This window comes from Triticum aestivum, chromosome 6B, assembly GCF_018294505.1.
Source record: "Triticum aestivum cultivar Chinese Spring chromosome 6B, IWGSC CS RefSeq v2.1, whole genome shotgun sequence".
Lineage (NCBI taxonomy): Eukaryota > Viridiplantae > Streptophyta > Magnoliopsida > Poales > Poaceae > Triticum > Triticum aestivum.
Genome location: NC_057810.1, coordinates 2,283,180 through 2,302,726, shown reverse-complemented (window position 1 = coordinate 2,302,726; position 19,547 = coordinate 2,283,180). Strand labels below are relative to the sequence as shown.

Sequence of the window (19,547 nt, the reverse complement as noted above, 5' to 3'; positions counted from 1 at the left end):
CGCAGGAAGGTAAAATAGTCAAACTCCCATGGAACTATAATTATTTCCACATTTGTGATTATATTTCCATGTTTTATATCTCTAAATATCATGATATATGGAGCAAAGGAAACATCTAGAAAGGGAAGAGAGAGAGAGAGAGAGTATTTCCCTAACCCGGTGCAGATCGTATCTTATGAAGGAGATGCGTAAGGTGGAATCTCACACTCCTCCGAAACAACAATGGAGTTGTCCATGGGGGTGAATGAATGAAAATTCTCTTTTGAACAAAGGAAACAAGTCAGATAAGCAAATCTTGGGCTTTAGGTGGCAATGCACCAGAGCAGCGGATTGGGAGGTCGTGGTCCCCGGGGGGCAACCGATGGTGGAGAACAAGCCAATTAGCATGCGGGAGAGGAAGTGGAGCATAGGAGAACTTTTTGAATAGGGAAAAGGAACATCCTCGTGACCTAACTTTAGGAAACTGACTCCACACAGTCCAAAGGTTCCGTCCAAGAGCTTTGATATCATCCTTTGTGCTGGCCTTCGTCTTAGGTCCGTAGATGTTAGAGCTACTAGACTCAGCCTGAACCGAACCCGGATACTATTCCAAGTTTCGAGACGCCAGGAGGTTCAATTTGGAGGTTACAACAGGGGCTTTTGGGCCACATTGGAAACATCCAATCTATCCTACTTGAAAAAATGACCTGTGCAAAGTCAAATGGAGGGATAGATAGTAACCAAAACGCATAGGTAATGTGTAATATATTATTCTAGGCATATCCAGTGGTCAAGTGCACACAATATAGAAACAATGGATATTATTGAATTATTTAAAAACAAGAACCTAATAAGAACATACAATAAAAGCTCAAGAGGCAATTTGGGGGAATTTCTTCCCTCTGTTTAAGCACATATGACTTGCCACCATGATAATAGATTCTTGGGACCAATGTCATCATTCATTGTGGTAGGAGAGGAACTGTAGTGAATATCGACAAATCATTTTCCGACACATACATTCATGCATAAAATCATGAGTTGAGGGATGCTCACCCTATATGTGTGCTATATCCAAATAAGATAATAGATAATGTATAAGTGTGTATGCAATAGATAAACAACATTTGCACAAAATGATTGGAAAGATTTTCGTACCGAGGATGATAGTTAGCTAGGAACTCCTTAAAATGTGCATTTTCAGTTAATGCATCAAATTCTTGCCTGAGAACTGCATTGCCTATGAATATTTCCATGGCCATTTTGATGACTTTACCTCTCCTCTTCAAGGAGCTATGAAGGTGAACTGTTCGATACTTTTCCCGAGCTCTCTGCTTGAGGAGGCCCTTTTCACGCTTGAAGGACCCAACATGTTCATGAACTTGCTGAGCCTCCTAACTTTGATAGACATGGTTCCAAGCATAATGGTGTTTGTTACTTATTTTCAAGAACCTGAACAGAACATTCACAAATGTTGATAGTTATATATTTTGCAACAGAATTCAGAACGTGCCTTTTATCAGACTTCCATGGAAAATAAACCTTATGCTCGTTGCCATTTAAATAAAAAGTAACTTTATTTACTTGCTATCAGTAAAAGCCCTTGTATTAAGAAAATGTCTAACAAGGCTAACATACATCCTTTCATCCTCAGGCATCTCAATTACAAGAAAGTCCGTTAAGATCAAAACATTATGAACAACAACAAGAACATTCCACATATGCCAATAGGTATAGATGCACATTTCTCATCCATTAGCAAAGATATAACAGTAGGTATCAATTTATAAAACTCAAGTCTGTTATAAAAGAGAAAAAGGCATGACAGTAACACATGCACCTAAATCACATAAAGCACTTTTTTACATAGTTGTTCTTAATAGTGTAAGGTATAGTTGGTATCCACGATCTACAAGTTTTTCCTGAATTTTTCCTTTAAAATATTAATTAGCAAGCATCATATCTTTTCATTACACATAATTCTTTTATTATTAAACTTATCTTTCATATACGTAGCATAAGGAGGAACTTTGGTAACATCCGCAATAGGAACTGGCTGATAGAGATGTCTGAGGCTTTCAACAAATATGATAATCCTCTTCTTCGGACGCAGTGTTTCAGTTCCCAGGCTCATGTGCACCCGGTTAGAAAAAACATCATAAAAAATTCACAAAAAATAAAAAAATTCCAAAAAAAATTGTGCGGTAGAAAATGTGATGTGTGAGGCCCGCTCCAAATTTGAAACCATTTGGACGTGTGAGCAGCTGTCAGCAAAAAAAGGCAAATCGGGCCAAAACAGTATATGAACAGTAAACTTTTTTGCAGACCCTCAATTTGTCTTTTTTGCTGAGAGCTGCACAGATGCCCAAATGATTTGAAAATTGGAGCGGACCTCACACATCAAATTGTCTACCACACAAAAAAAATTGGATTTTTTTGAATTTGTTTAGTATTTTTTATTGTTTCATCAGCGCAGGTGCAGATGAGCTCGGGTGCAAAGATGGATTTTCGCTCATCTTTGCTCTTTTGCGCTTAACTAGGAAAACACATAGGTTTTCGAACCAAGGTTCTCCCTCTCTCTCTACAATGTTTCCCAGTAAACAAATGTCTTTTATCATATCTTTCTTTTTTAGGAGGTGGAGTAATAGGTTCTGCTTCTAATTCCTCCTTTTCAGATTAAGTGTCATTATGTGTAGTATCATTAGTATCCTGGCTATGTTCATGTCCTTGAACATTCTTAGTTCCAACATCAGAAATAGATATGTTATTTGGATTCTCAACAAGTTCTTTGTAACTATCATGTGAACTAGAATTATTCTAAGTTTTAGTTTACTTCTTGTTTTTCTGGAAAGATAAAGAAAATTGAAATAATGGAACTAGGGCTCTGGGGTCAAGAATTAAGCTTAGCAAAGTCATAACAACATCAATATCAGAACATTGTGTATACTTAGAATCAAGCCCTAAAAAATAAGATATGTATTCCATAAGAAATCACATCTAGTTTCCATCCACCAATGAGTCTGCAAATAAATTACTCACACATGAGTGGACGAATATGGAATTGATGATGGAGGATGGTTGGACATGACGATGATGATAAATCCCCTCTCCATATTACCCCTTCGATGGAAGAACAGAGGTCGCCATGGCTACGTGTCGTGGAATATTATGATAAAATCACGTAACATCGCTTCAGAGCGGAATTGATTTATCTGCTGAAGCAGGGCTTAAGGTGGCGGCCAGGGCCTCATCACATGTTGAGGGGTCGTGCGGGTAGCCTATGGATCCCATTTTGTTCAAATCTAGCTCCATTGTTCTTTTCATCTATAGAAAATCTTGTAAAATTTCGGGGCTTTTGCAAGCCCTTTTATTTCTACACAAAATAACATGAGACACAATTCTAATAAAATCATCTTCAGTCTGGGTTATTTTTATTAAAATTATGCAAGTCAGAGGGAAAAACATCAGCATAAGTGTTTCGAAAATAAGATATGTTTGAGGCGTATGAATGGCAAAGATATTTCCAACGTCCATTGATCTTATGACTTGAGATGAGTCGAGATCAACTACAACACATGGAACCACTTTTCCTACGAGGGTGCCATTATCTACATTAAACCTTTGACCAAAAGATTGTTGAACACATCTATTCGATTATTTTTGGACTCTATAGCCGTCAGAGTTTCACGCATATGCAATACGACAGTGTCTATTGTTCTAGGAAAAAAATTACCTAATTGAGATTTCTTGTTGAGAAAGAAACACTTACATCCAAATAAACAAAATTTTGGATATTTGGCTTGTTATTGGTGAGTAGCTCATACGGAATCTTTTTCAAGACTTTGGGAAGGAAGTGCCAGTTTGAAGAATGACCCATCATGTCCATATATGAAGACTTGTACTCATCTATCATGGTCCTATCCACCAATGGAAGAGTCAAGTTCTTACACTCTACCACACCATTTTTTAGAGATATAAGGTGCCGAAAATTCATGTATTATCCCCCATCTTCCAAAAAATCCCCCATGGTGTAGTACTTGAAATTTGTGCCACTCTCATTTCTCATTGTCAAGGTATCCTTGTTTAGTGGATCATGGTTCTGCTTGATGAATGTCTTGGATGTTTGTTGAGTCTCATCCTTGTACCGTGGGAATGGCGCCGAAGTGTATCTTAAGAATTCATCAACAATGAAAAGAAAAAATTTCTTCCCGTGAAGGCTATCATATGATTGAGCCTGAAAGATATCTTATGAAGGAGCTCCGAAGGTTTGGTCATTGAGATCATGCACTCGATGGAATGCTTCATTCCATTTTGCTTCCTAACGACGAAATAAGTGCACACGTGATATAGTTTAATGGAAACATTGGTTAGTCAAACAATGTTCTCACCCTCTATGAGATCTTTGAGATTTCTCTTACTAACTGGGCTAGCCTACGATGGCACAACCACCCCAAGTTGGCCTTGGCCATTATACATGTCTCAAACCAAGCTCCACATAAAGGATTCAATTTAGATGCCCAACAAAGACCACCTAGAGATTATATCTCTAAAAGAATTAAAGATAACTGAGAGAATATGGTATCATTGCCAACACTTGCAAATTATAGAATGATAAGAAAAATATTATGAAGGTTTGGACATGCATGCTTCAATAGATAAATGATTGTTGATTGTCACTTGTCCCAAACCCATTACTATTACCTTGTTGTTATTGTTGTTTCCAAATACAATGCTTGAGGTAGATCATGTATTCTTGAAGTTTCTTGAGGATGTTTCTTCCTTCAGTCGTATGCTCTTGGCATTCTTGGTATTAAGCAAGTTCTTGGTTGGGACCACATATTTCTTTCCATATCTTGGCCTATCTTCCCTCCTCTTATAGGTACACTTGCTAGTCAAGTGGTTCTCTTCATCATAATTGTAGCATAGTCTCTTCTTTCCCTGGAACAACTTGTTTCATATCTTGAATGCGGTGCAATCACAATTCTTGATGAATAGAGCCAAGTGGTTATTAATGTCAGTTGACTTGGGCATTTTTTAAACTCCTTTTCATCTTATTTCTCACTTTCCTCTTGAACAAAAATTCCTTGGCCCTCAAAGTGAGGCTGACTTTCTTGCTCAATTTTAGAGGCCTCTCGGAGTTCTTGATCATGTTATCATGAGTGGGAAAGTAGGAAAGTGTATCATCGGGAACCATGGTGGCATAGTTTTCCTTTTGTTGTTGTGGAACATAATGGATTTTAAATGTGGCGCGAGTACTCCAAGAAACTTCTTTACAATGAATCCATCATTGATCTTCTCACATGAAAATACTTGAAGTTTCTCTAGAAGAGCACTAAATATTTGAAAGAGATCTTGAGGTGTCTCATTCTCATTCATCACAAACAAATTCATCTTATTCTTTGGCATTTTATACTTTGAGGTTTGAATTCTCATTGTGCACTCATGCATGACAAAAAGATCATCCCAAAGGTCCTTGGTGGACATAAAGAGGACGACTTGGACATATAAATCTCTTGTCAAATCCTTTTGGAGTATGTGAAGCGTGGTGGCATTGAGTTGTTGTCAATTGCCTCCCGAGGGGCCAAATTCTCAGTATCCCTTAGCTTTAATCCACAACACTTTGAAAATAAGAATCAATAGAAACCTTCCAATGAGAAAAATGTGTTCCATCCAGGATGGGTGTTGGCTAGGGTTGTCAATATGATGCATGGACAGTGCTAGAGGTGTATAGGTCCATTGAGATGAATTGAAACTAGGAGCACAGGTTGAACCAAAGGTCTTTGGTTTCTTATCTACATCAGAGTTAGTGTGAGGACACTAGTGGGAGACAATTCTTCTACAACATTGACTACTTTTCCTAAAGGACACTTGCATGGGAGGCCCCATCTTAGCTTTTTAATCGATCGTCATGTCATCGACATCCTTTGTGAAAAATACCAATGCCCATCAAACTCTTAAGGTGGTGAAGCCCCTAAAATCATGCACTATTATCAAGTACAGGACCCAGATGATTTCTTCGAGGGTGGTAAATAGGCTACTACAAATCTTATCATTTTATTTTGAAATTTAGGCTTTGCAGATATATAAAATTTCTCCAAAATGCAATTATGGAACAATCTGCTACACACAACCTATATGATGATAGAAAGGTATCCCCGAGGTACACAATAACATAAACAACACACGTAGCAATATTGTTGTTAGAGATAAACGAGTGCTAAGATGAATATGTATTCCAATGTTTGAAGAGGTGTGTGGACAACTAAGGTTTTCTGATTCCGTAAAGGCTAACCTTCTTCCCTTTGATTCTCCCACACAAAGTAAGAGCCCAACCACTCGTATAAGATCTTGAGGCTATCTCCAAACACTCACAAACATCCTAGAGAAAATCCATTTATACTTTACCATTTAGGATCCTTCAATAACTCCTAGAGTATAAAGTCATTGGTGAAGTCAAAGGTAAACCAAATTTCCTTTTGTGGAAATATAGTTGGGTCTCCTCTACCTTTTCCCTCAAATGCTTGTATGGATCTGAGAAAGGAATTAGGACAAAATAGAGCTTTTGTGCGTTGGAATAATGGACTAGGAGAGAGAAACAACACAACTCAAGTCATCTTAGAAAATACCCTTCGCCAAATCAAGGAATCATATATGTTGGTAGGCTCTGTCTCAAGGATTCTCACATCTTTTTTGGTGAACTAGGGCTAGTGTTATGATATGTATAGAAGAAATGTGTCAATGGTTATTGGTATCGTCCCACCTCAGGTTCACCATGTGACCCCTCTTTGTAATAGGGCTTTCCTTTGACTCAATCAGAGGAATAAGATACAAAAATATAAATATGTTGTGTTTCTTCTCTCTATTGGATAGGGGTCTCCAACCATAATTTCTTTCTAATATTTCCTGAAAACATATCAATATGCTTAGTAATCACTTTTAGAACTCCACTCATATGTCAAATGTTTACACCAAAACTAACTTATGGCCAATGATGTCCTTTCAGCTAATTATTTTGGGCAATATCTGTACCACACAAAGCCGAATTTGCTATTTTTTCATGTAACTTTGGGAGTCTACGCATGTTTGAAACATTTCCAGGACACCAGAAAAGACATGGTTTTTACCATGTGTAAATGGTGTAATGCAAGAAACACATTAACTACTTAGAATGAGCATAAATTCCAAGCGAACTATATCACATTGAAGTAAGAAAACTGATAGATGGCTTGATATATAATATAAATGTCATTTCATTATTTTTATATGAAATGACAAGTTTCAGATATAGTTCTATAATGAAAGTTGCACGTAACACTATGTTAGAGTTTCATATTTTTCTCACTAATAGATACCGAGGCTAAGACCCTTGGCATTTCCTAACACTAACTTCTTGATCAATATTTTTCATCCTAATTCACGATTTAGATGGCAAGAGATTTGTATGACATAATATTGAATGAGAGAGAAGGCTCTTTTGACCCAGTCTTCCATCGAGAGGGGAGTGATGATGCCTTCCTACAGCTAATTATCCAACCCATCTACAATGTTATTCAAAATGTATGCACTCAGTTGTCTTATAGCGATCCTTGCTAAAAAAATCTGTAATACTTATTCATTTAGTGTTCATTTGATGTGAAAGGAAGCTGCAATGAGTAAGAATGGTACTGTCTGCCACTCGAAGTGGAGAAACTATGATGACCTGAATGAATACTTTTGGTAAGTTACCCTATATAGTTCATCATTGTTCTTTACCTATAAGTAGAATCTAAGAAATCAATTCTTATTGGTCACTGTTGCCTCTGCACATTCAGGTCAAAGAAATGCTTCAAGCAGCTAGGATGGCCTATGGATTTAGCCTCTGACTTTTTCACGCATCATACTAGAAATAACTTTCTGGTATTGATTAATATTATGCATATTTTTTGCAACATATTCTTTTTGTTATCATCATATCATGCATCATTAATTTGTTACATTTTTTATGTGTTTCAATATACTATAGTGCTTCACTTATTCTATTTCTTCTAGTACAGTGGGATTAAAGTACTTGATAATGAGAAGATGTACTTAGGCACCTAACGCTTAACTAACATAACTAGTAGATGCAAAACTAGCATACTATTTAGTTGTACAATTGGGACGAGAAATGTTTGCAACACGTTTCTGGAATTGAAGCCGTTACGAGTGGAAAAGTTTCTACCATGTGATTGAATTTAGTTTACTTGGAAGGTCTGTTTATTCATGCTTCATATTTCTAAAGTTAGACAATGTCATTTCTGCTGCTTGTAAACATCCGTAGAATTTTGATAAATTCTTTAATTAAATGATTTTAATTAGAATGTTAATATCCTCTAAAAAAGCTAGTTCTTGGGGTAATATATTGGAATATTTGGTAAAGTCTTATGTTGTATTGCGTCATCTGTATACTAATTAGCAAAAGAATAGTGTTGCCTTTCCGCCTGGCAGAGTCCTTCTTCTAACCTTAGTTACGTTCCCCGCACTCTCTCCCTGTTTCAATTCCCCAACCCCCCCCCCCCCCCCATTCACAAATACCCCACCAGTTATTGACTTAACGAATAAAATTATTTTTGCTTTCGCAAGCTAATAAATACTTTCTAAATAAGTGACTTTACCAAATAAAACCCTACTTTTATATGGAATCACATTAATACGAGTAGGTGCATGGACTAACACCAACACCAACATCCCACACTACTAGGGAAAACCCTATAGATAGACACGTAATATTGGCCTGGTGTAAATGGGCCGCACTACTGCTACTTGGCAGTAGCACGGTGTGAAGCCCAGCGCTACAGGTGGACATTAGCAATAGCGCGGGCCCACAACACCGGCGCTACTACTAAGTGAGGAGGCTTGACCACCTTAGTTGCAAACAATTCGAATGATTTGACTTCCAAGGATGCAACAACCTCCTTATATGCACCCCAATGCAAATAGGAACTGATAGGCATTTCCTTGATTCGACACTTGTGTGCCGTCCCAACATCATACCTTCCTACTAATTCAACTTGGTCACTTGGATCCATCCACTTTAATCTAACCTGTATTTTTTCCACAACCTCTTCATTGCTACTATATAAAAATTTATATAACAATGTATAAATACAATATAAACATAAAGAACTGAAATACGCAGGAATAGTAGTGGCGCAGGTTAACACACAGCGTTGCTATTATTTAGTAGTAGCACAGGTCCTACCCACGCTACTGGCAACACAAGTAGAAGTAGCATGGGGTTGGGCCCGTGCTACTACTAAGAAGTTAGTTGTAGCGCTATTGCAGTAGCATGGGCCCCGCGCTCCTGCTAGGCCATTACCCTACGCTACTACTAGGGTTGTCCCTAGTAGTGTCGTGTTCATAAAAAGTCTATGGTTTAGGGGAAGTTGTCCCAAAAAAGTGCTCGAACAGATCCCATAAATGTATTTTTTTACAAAATCCCGTATACTCTGCCCACCTTCCTGTACGGCTAGATATAGACGGCCATTCCCATAAAGTATCACGACACCGCAATACCCACTGTGTTGTCGCCACAGGAGGTTTGGTCGGTGTCGTAATAGCAATGGATGTGGAAACTGGTTTTGTGGATACGATTAGACTAATCTCATTTTTTTATTTCTAGATATAATCAAAAGTGGTACACCATGAATTTTTCAATCATCTCATCCTTTATATATATATATATATATACTCTAGACCTATTAAATTGATCTAACAAACTTCGTCTAAGCAAATAATCTAAACAACTATCGCTAATAAGCTTTGGGGTTAAAGTTTCTAGGACAGTAAGCATTGTGTTCATCTATACCCTACTAGGTTTGAGGTGATGCAAGAGCACCCTCCCCACTTGGCATACTTCCTTTTTCATAATGAACATACGTGTAATCTGGACTTCCAATGGCACATGTATGCATTTGTATTGAATGGTCCATTTGTGTTTTCTTAAAGAAATATGATCAAATTAAGTATTTTTAGTAACATTAATGGAACTAACTTTAGGTGTATGGAATATGCAGCGACATGAACATTTAGTTAGCAGGCGGAGCATGTCCAAAACAAATTTTGCTGAAGTTCGTACATTTTTTCATCTCTTCAAAAGTTTTGATCGAATGTGGACTTTCTTGATTTTAGCTTTCCAGGTATGAACTTCATAATTGAATTAAATAATGCTGTATTTCACTATTTTCCATCTCATCTTTTTTCTTCCTTTCAGGCCATGGTAATTATTGCATGGAGCCCTTCTGGATCAGTTTTTGCTATATTTGAATTGGTTGTTTTCAGAAATGTCATGACAATATTCATAACATCAGCATTTCTAAACTTCCTTCAAGGTACAAATGCACGTTGGGTCTCAGGAACTTCATGAATCTTGTAAAATTTCTTAGTTGTTTCATTCTAATTTTAAGAGGTCATTGCTAAATTTCCTTTTGGCTTCATAATAAAATTTAAAACTACTCAGGCTGTCGCTCTTGATTCAGGTGATGCATAGTTTTTAATACCACTTCCTTAAACTTTTTCAGCCACACTTGAAATAGTTCTTAATTGGAAGGCTTGGAGGAGCCTACTGTGCTCGCAGATGATACGGCATGTTCTAAAATTTGTTGTAGCTATTAGCTGGATGATAATTCTTCCAGTGACGTACTCAACATCCATTCAAAATAAGACAATCCTGAGGAAGTTCTTCAGAGATTGGATTGGAAATTTCCAGAGTCAATCTATTTATAATTTTGCAGTTGCTCTTTACATATTGCCGAACCTTTTCAGTGCCTTATTTTTCATATTTCAACCAATTCGAAGGACATTGGAGGGTTCCAATTCTCGTACCATTGAATTTCTTTTGTGGTGGATGCAGGTATATTTGATTAGATATATCTAAATGACTTCTTAGTTGTATTGATTGCAGCCTTCGATACTGACATGTTTTATACTAATCAGCCAAAACTATATGTCGCGCGAGGCATGTATGAGGACACATGTTCACGTCTTAAGTAACTCTCTCTCTCTCTCTCTCTCTCTCTCTCTCTCACTCTCTCTCTCTCTCTCTCTCTCTTTTTCATATATATTAACGTCTTAAGCAAAAGTTTGGTATAAAATCTGATTTTTCTGGTCTTATAACCTATATTGTTGTTTTCTTATACCAAACTTTACATAGTGAATCAATATAAATGTAACTATTTATATTCTAAACGTAATTTATTTAGGAAGCAATTGTACGATTACCCCCGGTGAAGAATAACTTATTCTGCATCCTGGGTGATAAACAATATTACCATATATATATATATATATATATATATATATATATATATATATATATATATATATATATATATATATATATATATATGAATTTTCAGTTTTATCATATTTGGCTAACACTTAATGCTTTTCTTCATAAAAAGGTACACATCATTCTGGATTCTATTGCTAATATCCAAGCTCGCCTTCAGTTATTATGTTGAGGTTGGTACAATCTAGGCACTGTAATAACATTCACTACTTCAAGTACCACATTGGATTTATCTAAGAGAATTTACGCCTCATGAGTTAGTATTTTCTCAAACTAATCCACCAATTTTTACTTTGTTTTGTGTTCCATACATTTCAAAATAGATGTCTTCCTAGAAAGTGAGCCGTCAACCAATAATTAATTAATTAATTAAAAGGGATTTTTACTTAGAGGGGCAATAGAGCACATCAGCTCGCCTGCTCTCGCTACGTGTACGAATGGGACGACAGCGCGTGGGGACATGTATTGAATGTGATCGTATATGACAGGGGCGCATACGGTTACGGCACCATGTGGGAGACGGCACGATGATGGTACACTGTGTATATGTTTTGTTGGTACGTGAAAACGTAAAGATCTGAAAAACTCGTCATAAAATCTGTTCTCAGATTCTGTTTTCAAAAGGCGCTTGTGACTAGAGATAAGTATGCTTAGAGCAACTCTAGCAGATGCGCTAAATTCCCAACCTGCAAAATTGATTTACAGTTCCCCCTAAATCGATTTTGCAGGCAGTTTATCCCTAACGCAGAAGAGATACCGCAAATCATGCCGCAAATTTATTGAAAACTTATTTGAAAACTTGTTCCCGCCACATAGATGATCCAGACCACAAGGGAGTTCACTAATTACACTGTGTAGGCGAGGTCGTAGTGCACCTTCGCCGCCTTGTAGCATCCGGTGGCAACCTGTTCGCCGGCGTCCAGCGCATACCTCATGGAAAAGTGCGCGGCCTCCTCCTCATGGACCTTCTTCATCGATGACGAGAGCGCCTCGTAGAGCTCGTCGAAGCGCTGCTACACACGGTTCCCGCTGCTACGGCGGAGGTTGCCGCAGGTGTGCGCCTGTGCCGAGCCCCATGGCTCGGCGGCGGGCCGGCTGGAGCTACCATCCTCTGCGTCGTGCCGGTCGCGCTCGAGCGACAGTGACATGTGGTGGCCCCCACGTCCGACATGAGCTGCGCTGGATTCGTTCGGATGCGCTTGGCAGAGCTAAGAAATTCCTGTGGCGTTGGGAAAGGGGATAGCGGGGGAGGTGGGCGGATATATCTGCCATGGGAACCCTAAAACGCCCACCTCACCGTACATATAGCAACTGGAGGGGGTGTTTTGCGGGCTGCACGTCAAGTTTTTTACGGGCAGGTGCAAATTTGATGCTTATGTTCTAGCCCAGAATAGCCCAGAATAGCGTCCGGTGCAAATGTATGGTCTGGCGGCAGGATTGGGCATCTGCTAGAGATGCTCTTACTACATGAAAACATACATGTGTGTTTATATGGTTTTTAAAGAGTCCTCCATAGTTTTTTTAAAACTTAACCTCACTAGTGTGGCCATGCCGAAATTTCAAATCTCATTTCTAGTTACGCCCCCCTCAGTTACATCCCAAAAAACAGATTTGATTCACGTGCGGCCCCCCTATGCTTGCCAGTATCTTGAATTAACCTCGAAGAAAAGCCAAATGAAAATTTAACACACAGCATTCGAACGTGGTAGTCTTCATACGTACTGGTGGTCCGGTCTAGCCTAGCAAGACATTTAGAGGTCCATACTCGGTAGATTGTACATCGTGTGTGCCACACTAAATAAGTACATCCTATTATTCCACATATCTAGATATGATCACTGATCAGCCCCAGCGACCATACCAGACAAGCCACCCAGAACAACAAACGATTGCACTACACAAGCAAGTTTTTTTTTAAGGATACGCTACACAAGCACACTGAAGCGGGACCATCATTCTTCAAGCTCTTCAAAAGCAGGCCGTAACACATCATCAGCCACACAATTCTCATGCTTGTCGCACTAACAAAACTTAAGATCTAAAAGCAGCTGTTTCCCAAAAAGTAGCCAGATTTTTCTGCGGATTTCAGAACCAAACAACATGAAAATAGATGTGGCCGAGAAAAAAAAAACTAACTGCCAGCATTATGAAAGAATAAAAGATATCGAGCAGACTATACCTTCGTCAATCGCCACATCATCTTGTCCTCATCATACTTCCTGATAATATGAAGCATACACATCCCTGCAAAAATCACAAATGAAAACTTATTGGGCACAAATTTTGCAATTGGCATGTGAAAATGTCACGTGTTACCTTAGGGAACCTGTGCTTCCATCTGTCAGATAAACAATGCCATTTCGACAATCGGGGTGCAGATCTCGAGCTCCCAAGACATGACCACCTTGCTCCTATGGTGACTCGATTTGCGCCAATGGGGGTGCGGCTAGACCAAGCGAGGAGACATGGTCGGCGAAGGCTTGCTGCCACCTATAGAAATCACATCTGACAACTCACAAATGTCGTTGATTGGGAAAGAAGGGTATGAAACGATATATTAAATGGATCACAAGAAAAAGAGGTGAAAAAGTGGACACTTACATTGTGATTGCGGCACATGTAGAATCGCTCGCTGGTGTTCTGCCCCGACGGGCAACGCAGGTGACTACGTTCCTCCTGCAGTCCGGGCAAGGCACCTTTGGTAGAGTTGCCGGATCATCACCTTGATTCACACTTGCCATCTTTTGTAGCCGATGTCTCTTGCTCCGTTTCGGGGATCTATTGAGCAAGACTATGCATCAAGGGTTTGGGGATCGAGTGGGATACACTAAGCGGCCATGATGAATCGATTTGGGGATCTGTTGAGCTAGATGGACGAAAATGCCGCCACTAATGCTTCAGGGTCAGTCGCCACTTCCGTCCACGACGCGCATCAAATAAGACCTCGTGTACGCCCTATAATACCACGTGTGACCCATATCCTGATACGAGTCCACGTCCAATGATAGAGTGAGCAGGCGACCCTGTCCACGCCTGTCAATTTTCGGATTCTTACATTCCTACCCTTAGTTCGTGCCCAGCCGATGGTTTTCTCCTTTTTCGGAGAGCTCAGTTTTGCCATAAAACCGCTTGTTTCTGTTAGGTCAAATGCCTTCGACCACTAAGGATACATTATCTCTACTGTGTTCCCTTTTTTAAATAAAAATATATAAATAATTGTAGAGTCAAATCCGTTAGGTCATGCAAAAACAGAGGCCACTTTCCTTCAGCCAAGTTGTATAGAAGGCGCTTTCCGTTCTACGGCCCGTCAGACCGAAGGGTTAGGAAGTTAGTACGGGCTTATTCATTATTTTTACATAGGTAAAAACAATCCTTTAAAGATAAAAAATTGAACAGTAAAAAGGATAAATAAAAATTGAACAGGTTTTTCCTTTTTGAAAAAAGAAATGGAATCTTTTTTTTTTGAATTTTCACCGCGGGGGGGTGGGGGGGGGGGGGATTCCCCACCTGAATTGTATTCATTTGCCTATAGGGCTTTGCATCCTGTTGCAAGATGGGTTCAAGTGAACCAGAAGTACATGGGGGCACAGGAGAAGAAGAGATAAAGAAAAAACACCACACACCAACAACACACATAACATGGAGAAACAAAGAGGGAAACACCACACAACAAAGCAAAAGCACCACCAGTGTAATCGAACGGCATTGGCCAGCCGAGAGCATGCCATGACACTGCACCATCGACGCAATCGAAAGACATCGCGCACCGAGAATACACAACGCCGCGACACCTCCTGTGCCATGGGGTACATTCGAAAGGACACGCGAGGCCTAGACGACCACACAGTACCTATGTGCCACCGGCATAGTCGAGCGGCGTCGCCTAGCAGACCAAACCAAGACACTGCACTGTCGACGCAATCGAAAGGCGCCGCACATCCAAGACAGCACAACGCTGCGACACCACCTGTGTCGTGGGGCACAGTCGAAAGGTCACACGGGGCCGAGACGGCGCCACGGCACCTGTGTGCCACCGGCAAGGTCGCTGAGCACTGCCTAGCAGAGACACACCGAAAAGCACTCGGGCACAGACCACAAGAACACCGACGAGGAAGACAGCCACCCCCAGCCACGGCCCTCCCGGGTGGGAGGAGGACGCATTCATGGCCACCACAGCGAATCCATGAAGCTGGCCAACCCGACGGACAAGCGACCACCCAAGTTGACATGAGGACAGGAGGGCCTCCACAACCGTCCCCGGTTGCACCCCACGTGGAGAGCAAGCCGCATCCATGGCAGCCATCTGCACACCAAGGAAACCGCCGACCTGCACGCAGCAGGCCGAAAGACGGGAGAAGAGTTGGCCAACGGCGTTGCCCGGCACCACGCCGGCCAGCACCACATCGGGAAGACCCCGGACACCAGCTAGCACCACCAGATGCTGGTCGTACGCGAAGCAAATGGGGGAAACCCGATCTGCAGCAGAGGCGCAGGAAGAGGGCGGCCCCCAGACTCGGCCGGATCTGGCCGCGCACGCCGCAGCACGCCCAGGCGGCGACAGATCGGGGCAAGCCCGGGGAAGCGCCGCCGCGCCAGGACCACACCCCGCGCCGCGCAGAGGGCCCCGCCGCCAGCCCATCCAGCAGCCGAAGGGGCGCAGGACTGCCGCGACGCCCACCACCCGCACGAGCCGGGGGCGCCGCCGGGAGCAGCCAGGGTCGGCGCGCACGCACCACCGAAGAGAGGGCCTAACAGCAGCAGCTCTTGCGAGTGCCCCAGCCGCGCGAGAAACGAGGCCCGCTGCCGCCAGCCGCTGCCAGGGCTTTGCCCGGCGACGTGTGCCGGCGGCGGCATGGGAGGGAGGGGTGGAGGGGGCGGCGGGGGGGGGGGGGGGGGGGCTGCTAGGTATTCCGCCCGAGCCGCTCCTGTGGAGCGACGCGGGGGCTATGTTTCGAAATGGAATCTTTATAAAGTTGCAAGCTAGTAATCCAACGATGTGTTCCCACCTGGGTTTCCGTTCTACAGTCCCACGCATGATTGCATGCAAGTAATCCAACTAAGTGTTCGCACCTGATTTTCTTGATGTTACTACTTTCCTTATTTGTCCCTCAGTGACCTTTCACTCCCCACGTAGCGTATCACCACCCACCGTCCCATCCCTGCTTTGGTCTCCTTCTTACTGTCATCACTGCCTCTAGCTAAAGTTGGGCTGCACCGAATATCTTAGCATGTTTTTCCTCGCAAAAAAGAAGAATATCTTAGCATTTAGGTCAATTTGGTTTAGGACTCATTGACGCCTCTAGTTATGGCACATCCTTGTCAACTCATAGGATTTTTTATGCTGCTGGACAAGATTTTCATGGTTATATAAATTGATGGTTCCGAGTATATGCATGTAGAATTTATTTTCATAAGGTTTGAGAACCTTTGGATGTTGATCTTATGTGTAGCACCCCAACCCAGTTTCACCAAGACTATACAATGTGACGAACCAACCTGTACTTGGGTCGATAGGAGGACAGTCGTATCCCCTGCCAACTAGAGTTCTAGTGCTAGATTTAACATTGGTGCTTGCATTTTCCTGGATTTATTCCAGACCTTCCGGCGATGTGCGTTCGGTGTGACGAGATGTTCATTTCGACTACGAAGGCGTTCGTGGCCACTTCATCAATCTCAAGATGATGTGCCATCTTAATCTCTTGGTGGTGCTCATATGGGTACGGTGTGCATGCATGTGTTCATGGGGGTGAGTGTATGTGAGCGACTTCGACTGTACTATGTTAAGAAAAAAATATACAATGTGGGGATTAGCCCCGCATGGTTATTTTTGGTAGCGGGGTAAAAAATTGAATAGATAATGGTCAGTTATCCTTAGAAGCAAAGTTAAGATGAAAATCTAATGTTGCGGTTTGGATATTTAGTATATAAAAGTTTAACTAAGAAAATAAATGTATCCCTTAAAAATGGTTAGGAAATGGCCGACCCCGATAAAAAAGTAACGATAAGCTAAGCCATCCCCACCTAATCTTTGTGAAGTTTGTTTATCTACTGCTAACCCCTGCCGCCTCATATAATGAACGTAAATAGTGTTTTAGATTAACCTACCACTTTAACACTTTGTTATTTGTGTCAAATGTAAGCATTATTTTTCCTCCTATGCAACTTCAAATATCGAAAGTGTATTGACATTATTTTGGGTTGTGATCATTGTTGGCAGATTTCTCCTTTAGTTGAATCTACCAGGATAATTTTGCATTTGGGTCAAAAGCAATACATCTGGCACGAATTCTTTCCACACTGTAAGATTATGTTCTACTAGTGTCGTATCACATGTAATTCTTAAGATACGACTTCAAACACTCATAAGATGTTACTTTTTCACAGCGCATCATAATTTAGATGTTGTTTTTACTATATGGGCACCAATTTTCATGGTATGTATCTATTCATGTGTTCTCTCTCTCTCTCTCTCTCTCTCTCTCTCTCTCTCTCTCTCTCTCTCTCTCTCTCTATGTGTGTGTGTGTGTGTGTGTGTGTGTGTGTGTGTGGTGGGTTGGTGGTTGGTGGTGGGCTGGGGGGTAAATATCATGATGAACATTTTAATTTTTCGTATAGGTATACCTCATGGATACTCAAATATGGTATGCTATTTTTTCAACAATATGTGGGGGAGTAAATGGTGCCTTCAGCCGCTTGGGCAAGGTTGGTACCATGTCCATTTTCTCCTGGTGTGTTGACACTTTGGTTATTGCTAGTAAAGCTTGTAGAATGTTTATCTTCCTATAGATCCAAACCCTCGGGATGTTAAGATCAAGATTCAATGAAATCTCAATAGCTTTTGGTAAACATCTTGTTCCTACACATGGTAGTCAACCAAAGAGAGAAGGGCATAAGGTCCAATTTTGCTAAACTTTCTTGTCAATCATTTTTCTAACACACTTTTTGGTTAACATAATAGCCTATTAATTGTCATCACCGTCTAATGGATGTGCAAAATCTTTTCACCAGGATGACTTGTTTTTTCATATTGATAAGTTCTCAAACATATGGAATGCATTCATTATGTCGTTACGAGATGAAGACTTAATAAGCAATAGGTTTGATGTTGGTGTTATTGTTTTTTTGTGACAACACGTTCGTTATTTCTTTATTTTTTGTTAACATGCTTCTAAAATTGTTTTGTCTTTGCTTATAAGGGAGAGAGATTTATTGATTTTTCCATCATATGTTGGTGATGTTGGGTTTCACCAATGGAGCAACCACATCGACATCATGAACACGCGTGATCAAGAACTTTTGGTCAAGGGTACGTCTCATACCCTTTTTTTCTCCTTATTTCTCTCAATTTTCTAGGTGTCTTTGGACTTCAGCTCATACACGGCCTACAAGCCAGCTAATGCAAGTACTAATCACTAGATTACTAGTGTAGGGTCTTATTATATGAAATAAAAACGATTGATGCAATGCTTCTAAAAAGGGATACATGCAAACTAATAAGTTCAAATTACTCTAAAATTTACCTCCTCATTCAAAATTACGACTAACAGACATAGAACCAACGTCTTCAACTACCGGCCCAAGCCATCACATCTTATTCTTCTACATATAGACTAAACACATAGCCTCATATAGGAACAAAATCTTAATTGGTGTAGTCAATCTTCATGCTGGCCTTCGATCGTCTCATCGATAGATTGCACTCCCGTGCTCAGACATCGTCACCTACTACATTTTCTATTTGTCATTGGTGACTCAAGTTACCTAATGCTACTTCTTGTTCGACGGTAGCATAAATCGTCATATAGGTTCAACTAAACTTCTCCATACATGAACTCGCTGGACCTTCTTGATCACAAGCGAAATAACAAGGCACAAGATCCTTTTTCCCCATTCTCGCTCACAATTCTCCTCCGCAGGTAACATATCTCCACTATCACAATGGACTCACACTCCGAAACACTTGGACACATATTTCAAGAACTCACATCAATAACATAATGACGTCTCACAATTTTTCCTCCTCATCATCACTCTCCCACAGATGATCTCGATGAAATTATCGGGGTCACAACTTCAGCACCTCCATAACATCCCCTCACTGAAGACAGCCTCATCACTGTATTATTCTTGTTGCTCCACCAAACGATGTGTGCATAATTCTCCTCATTGCAACTCGTCCCATGGACTATATGGGATTTCATGGGTCCCTTGTAGGAGTCACCTCCCCTGGTAAGCACAACTCTAAATCTTCAACCTCGCT

At 40.8% G+C, this 19,547-nt stretch overlaps 1 protein-coding gene across 5 annotated transcripts in view; it reads left to right on the top strand.

Moving 5' to 3' along the window:
- The window catches only part of LOC123135347 (putative callose synthase 6), a 73,036-nt gene that overhangs the window by 28,029 nt on the left and 25,460 nt on the right, over nt 1–19,547 (top strand). For 4 of the 5 annotated variants that reach the window (XM_044554380.1, XM_044554379.1, XM_044554377.1 and 1 more), the window contains 14 exons: nt 7,405–7,536; nt 7,619–7,695; nt 7,791–7,875; nt 10,014–10,136; nt 10,211–10,328; nt 10,518–10,849; nt 10,933–10,985; nt 11,400–11,460; nt 17,505–17,586; nt 17,672–17,721; nt 17,903–17,989; nt 18,074–18,181; nt 18,296–18,384; nt 18,484–18,593. In XM_044554380.1, the coding sequence (XP_044410315.1) occupies nt 7,405–7,536; nt 7,619–7,695; nt 7,791–7,875; nt 10,014–10,136; nt 10,211–10,328; nt 10,518–10,849; nt 10,933–10,985; nt 11,400–11,460; nt 17,505–17,586; nt 17,672–17,721; nt 17,903–17,989; nt 18,074–18,181; nt 18,296–18,384; nt 18,484–18,593 (1,507 nt within the window). The remainder of the gene's footprint in view (nt 1–7,404; nt 7,537–7,618; nt 7,696–7,790; nt 7,876–10,013; nt 10,137–10,210; nt 10,329–10,517; nt 10,850–10,932; nt 10,986–11,399; nt 11,461–17,504; nt 17,587–17,671; nt 17,722–17,902; nt 17,990–18,073; nt 18,182–18,295; nt 18,385–18,483; nt 18,594–19,547) is intronic. The other variant, XM_044554378.1, reaches the window with a different exon arrangement.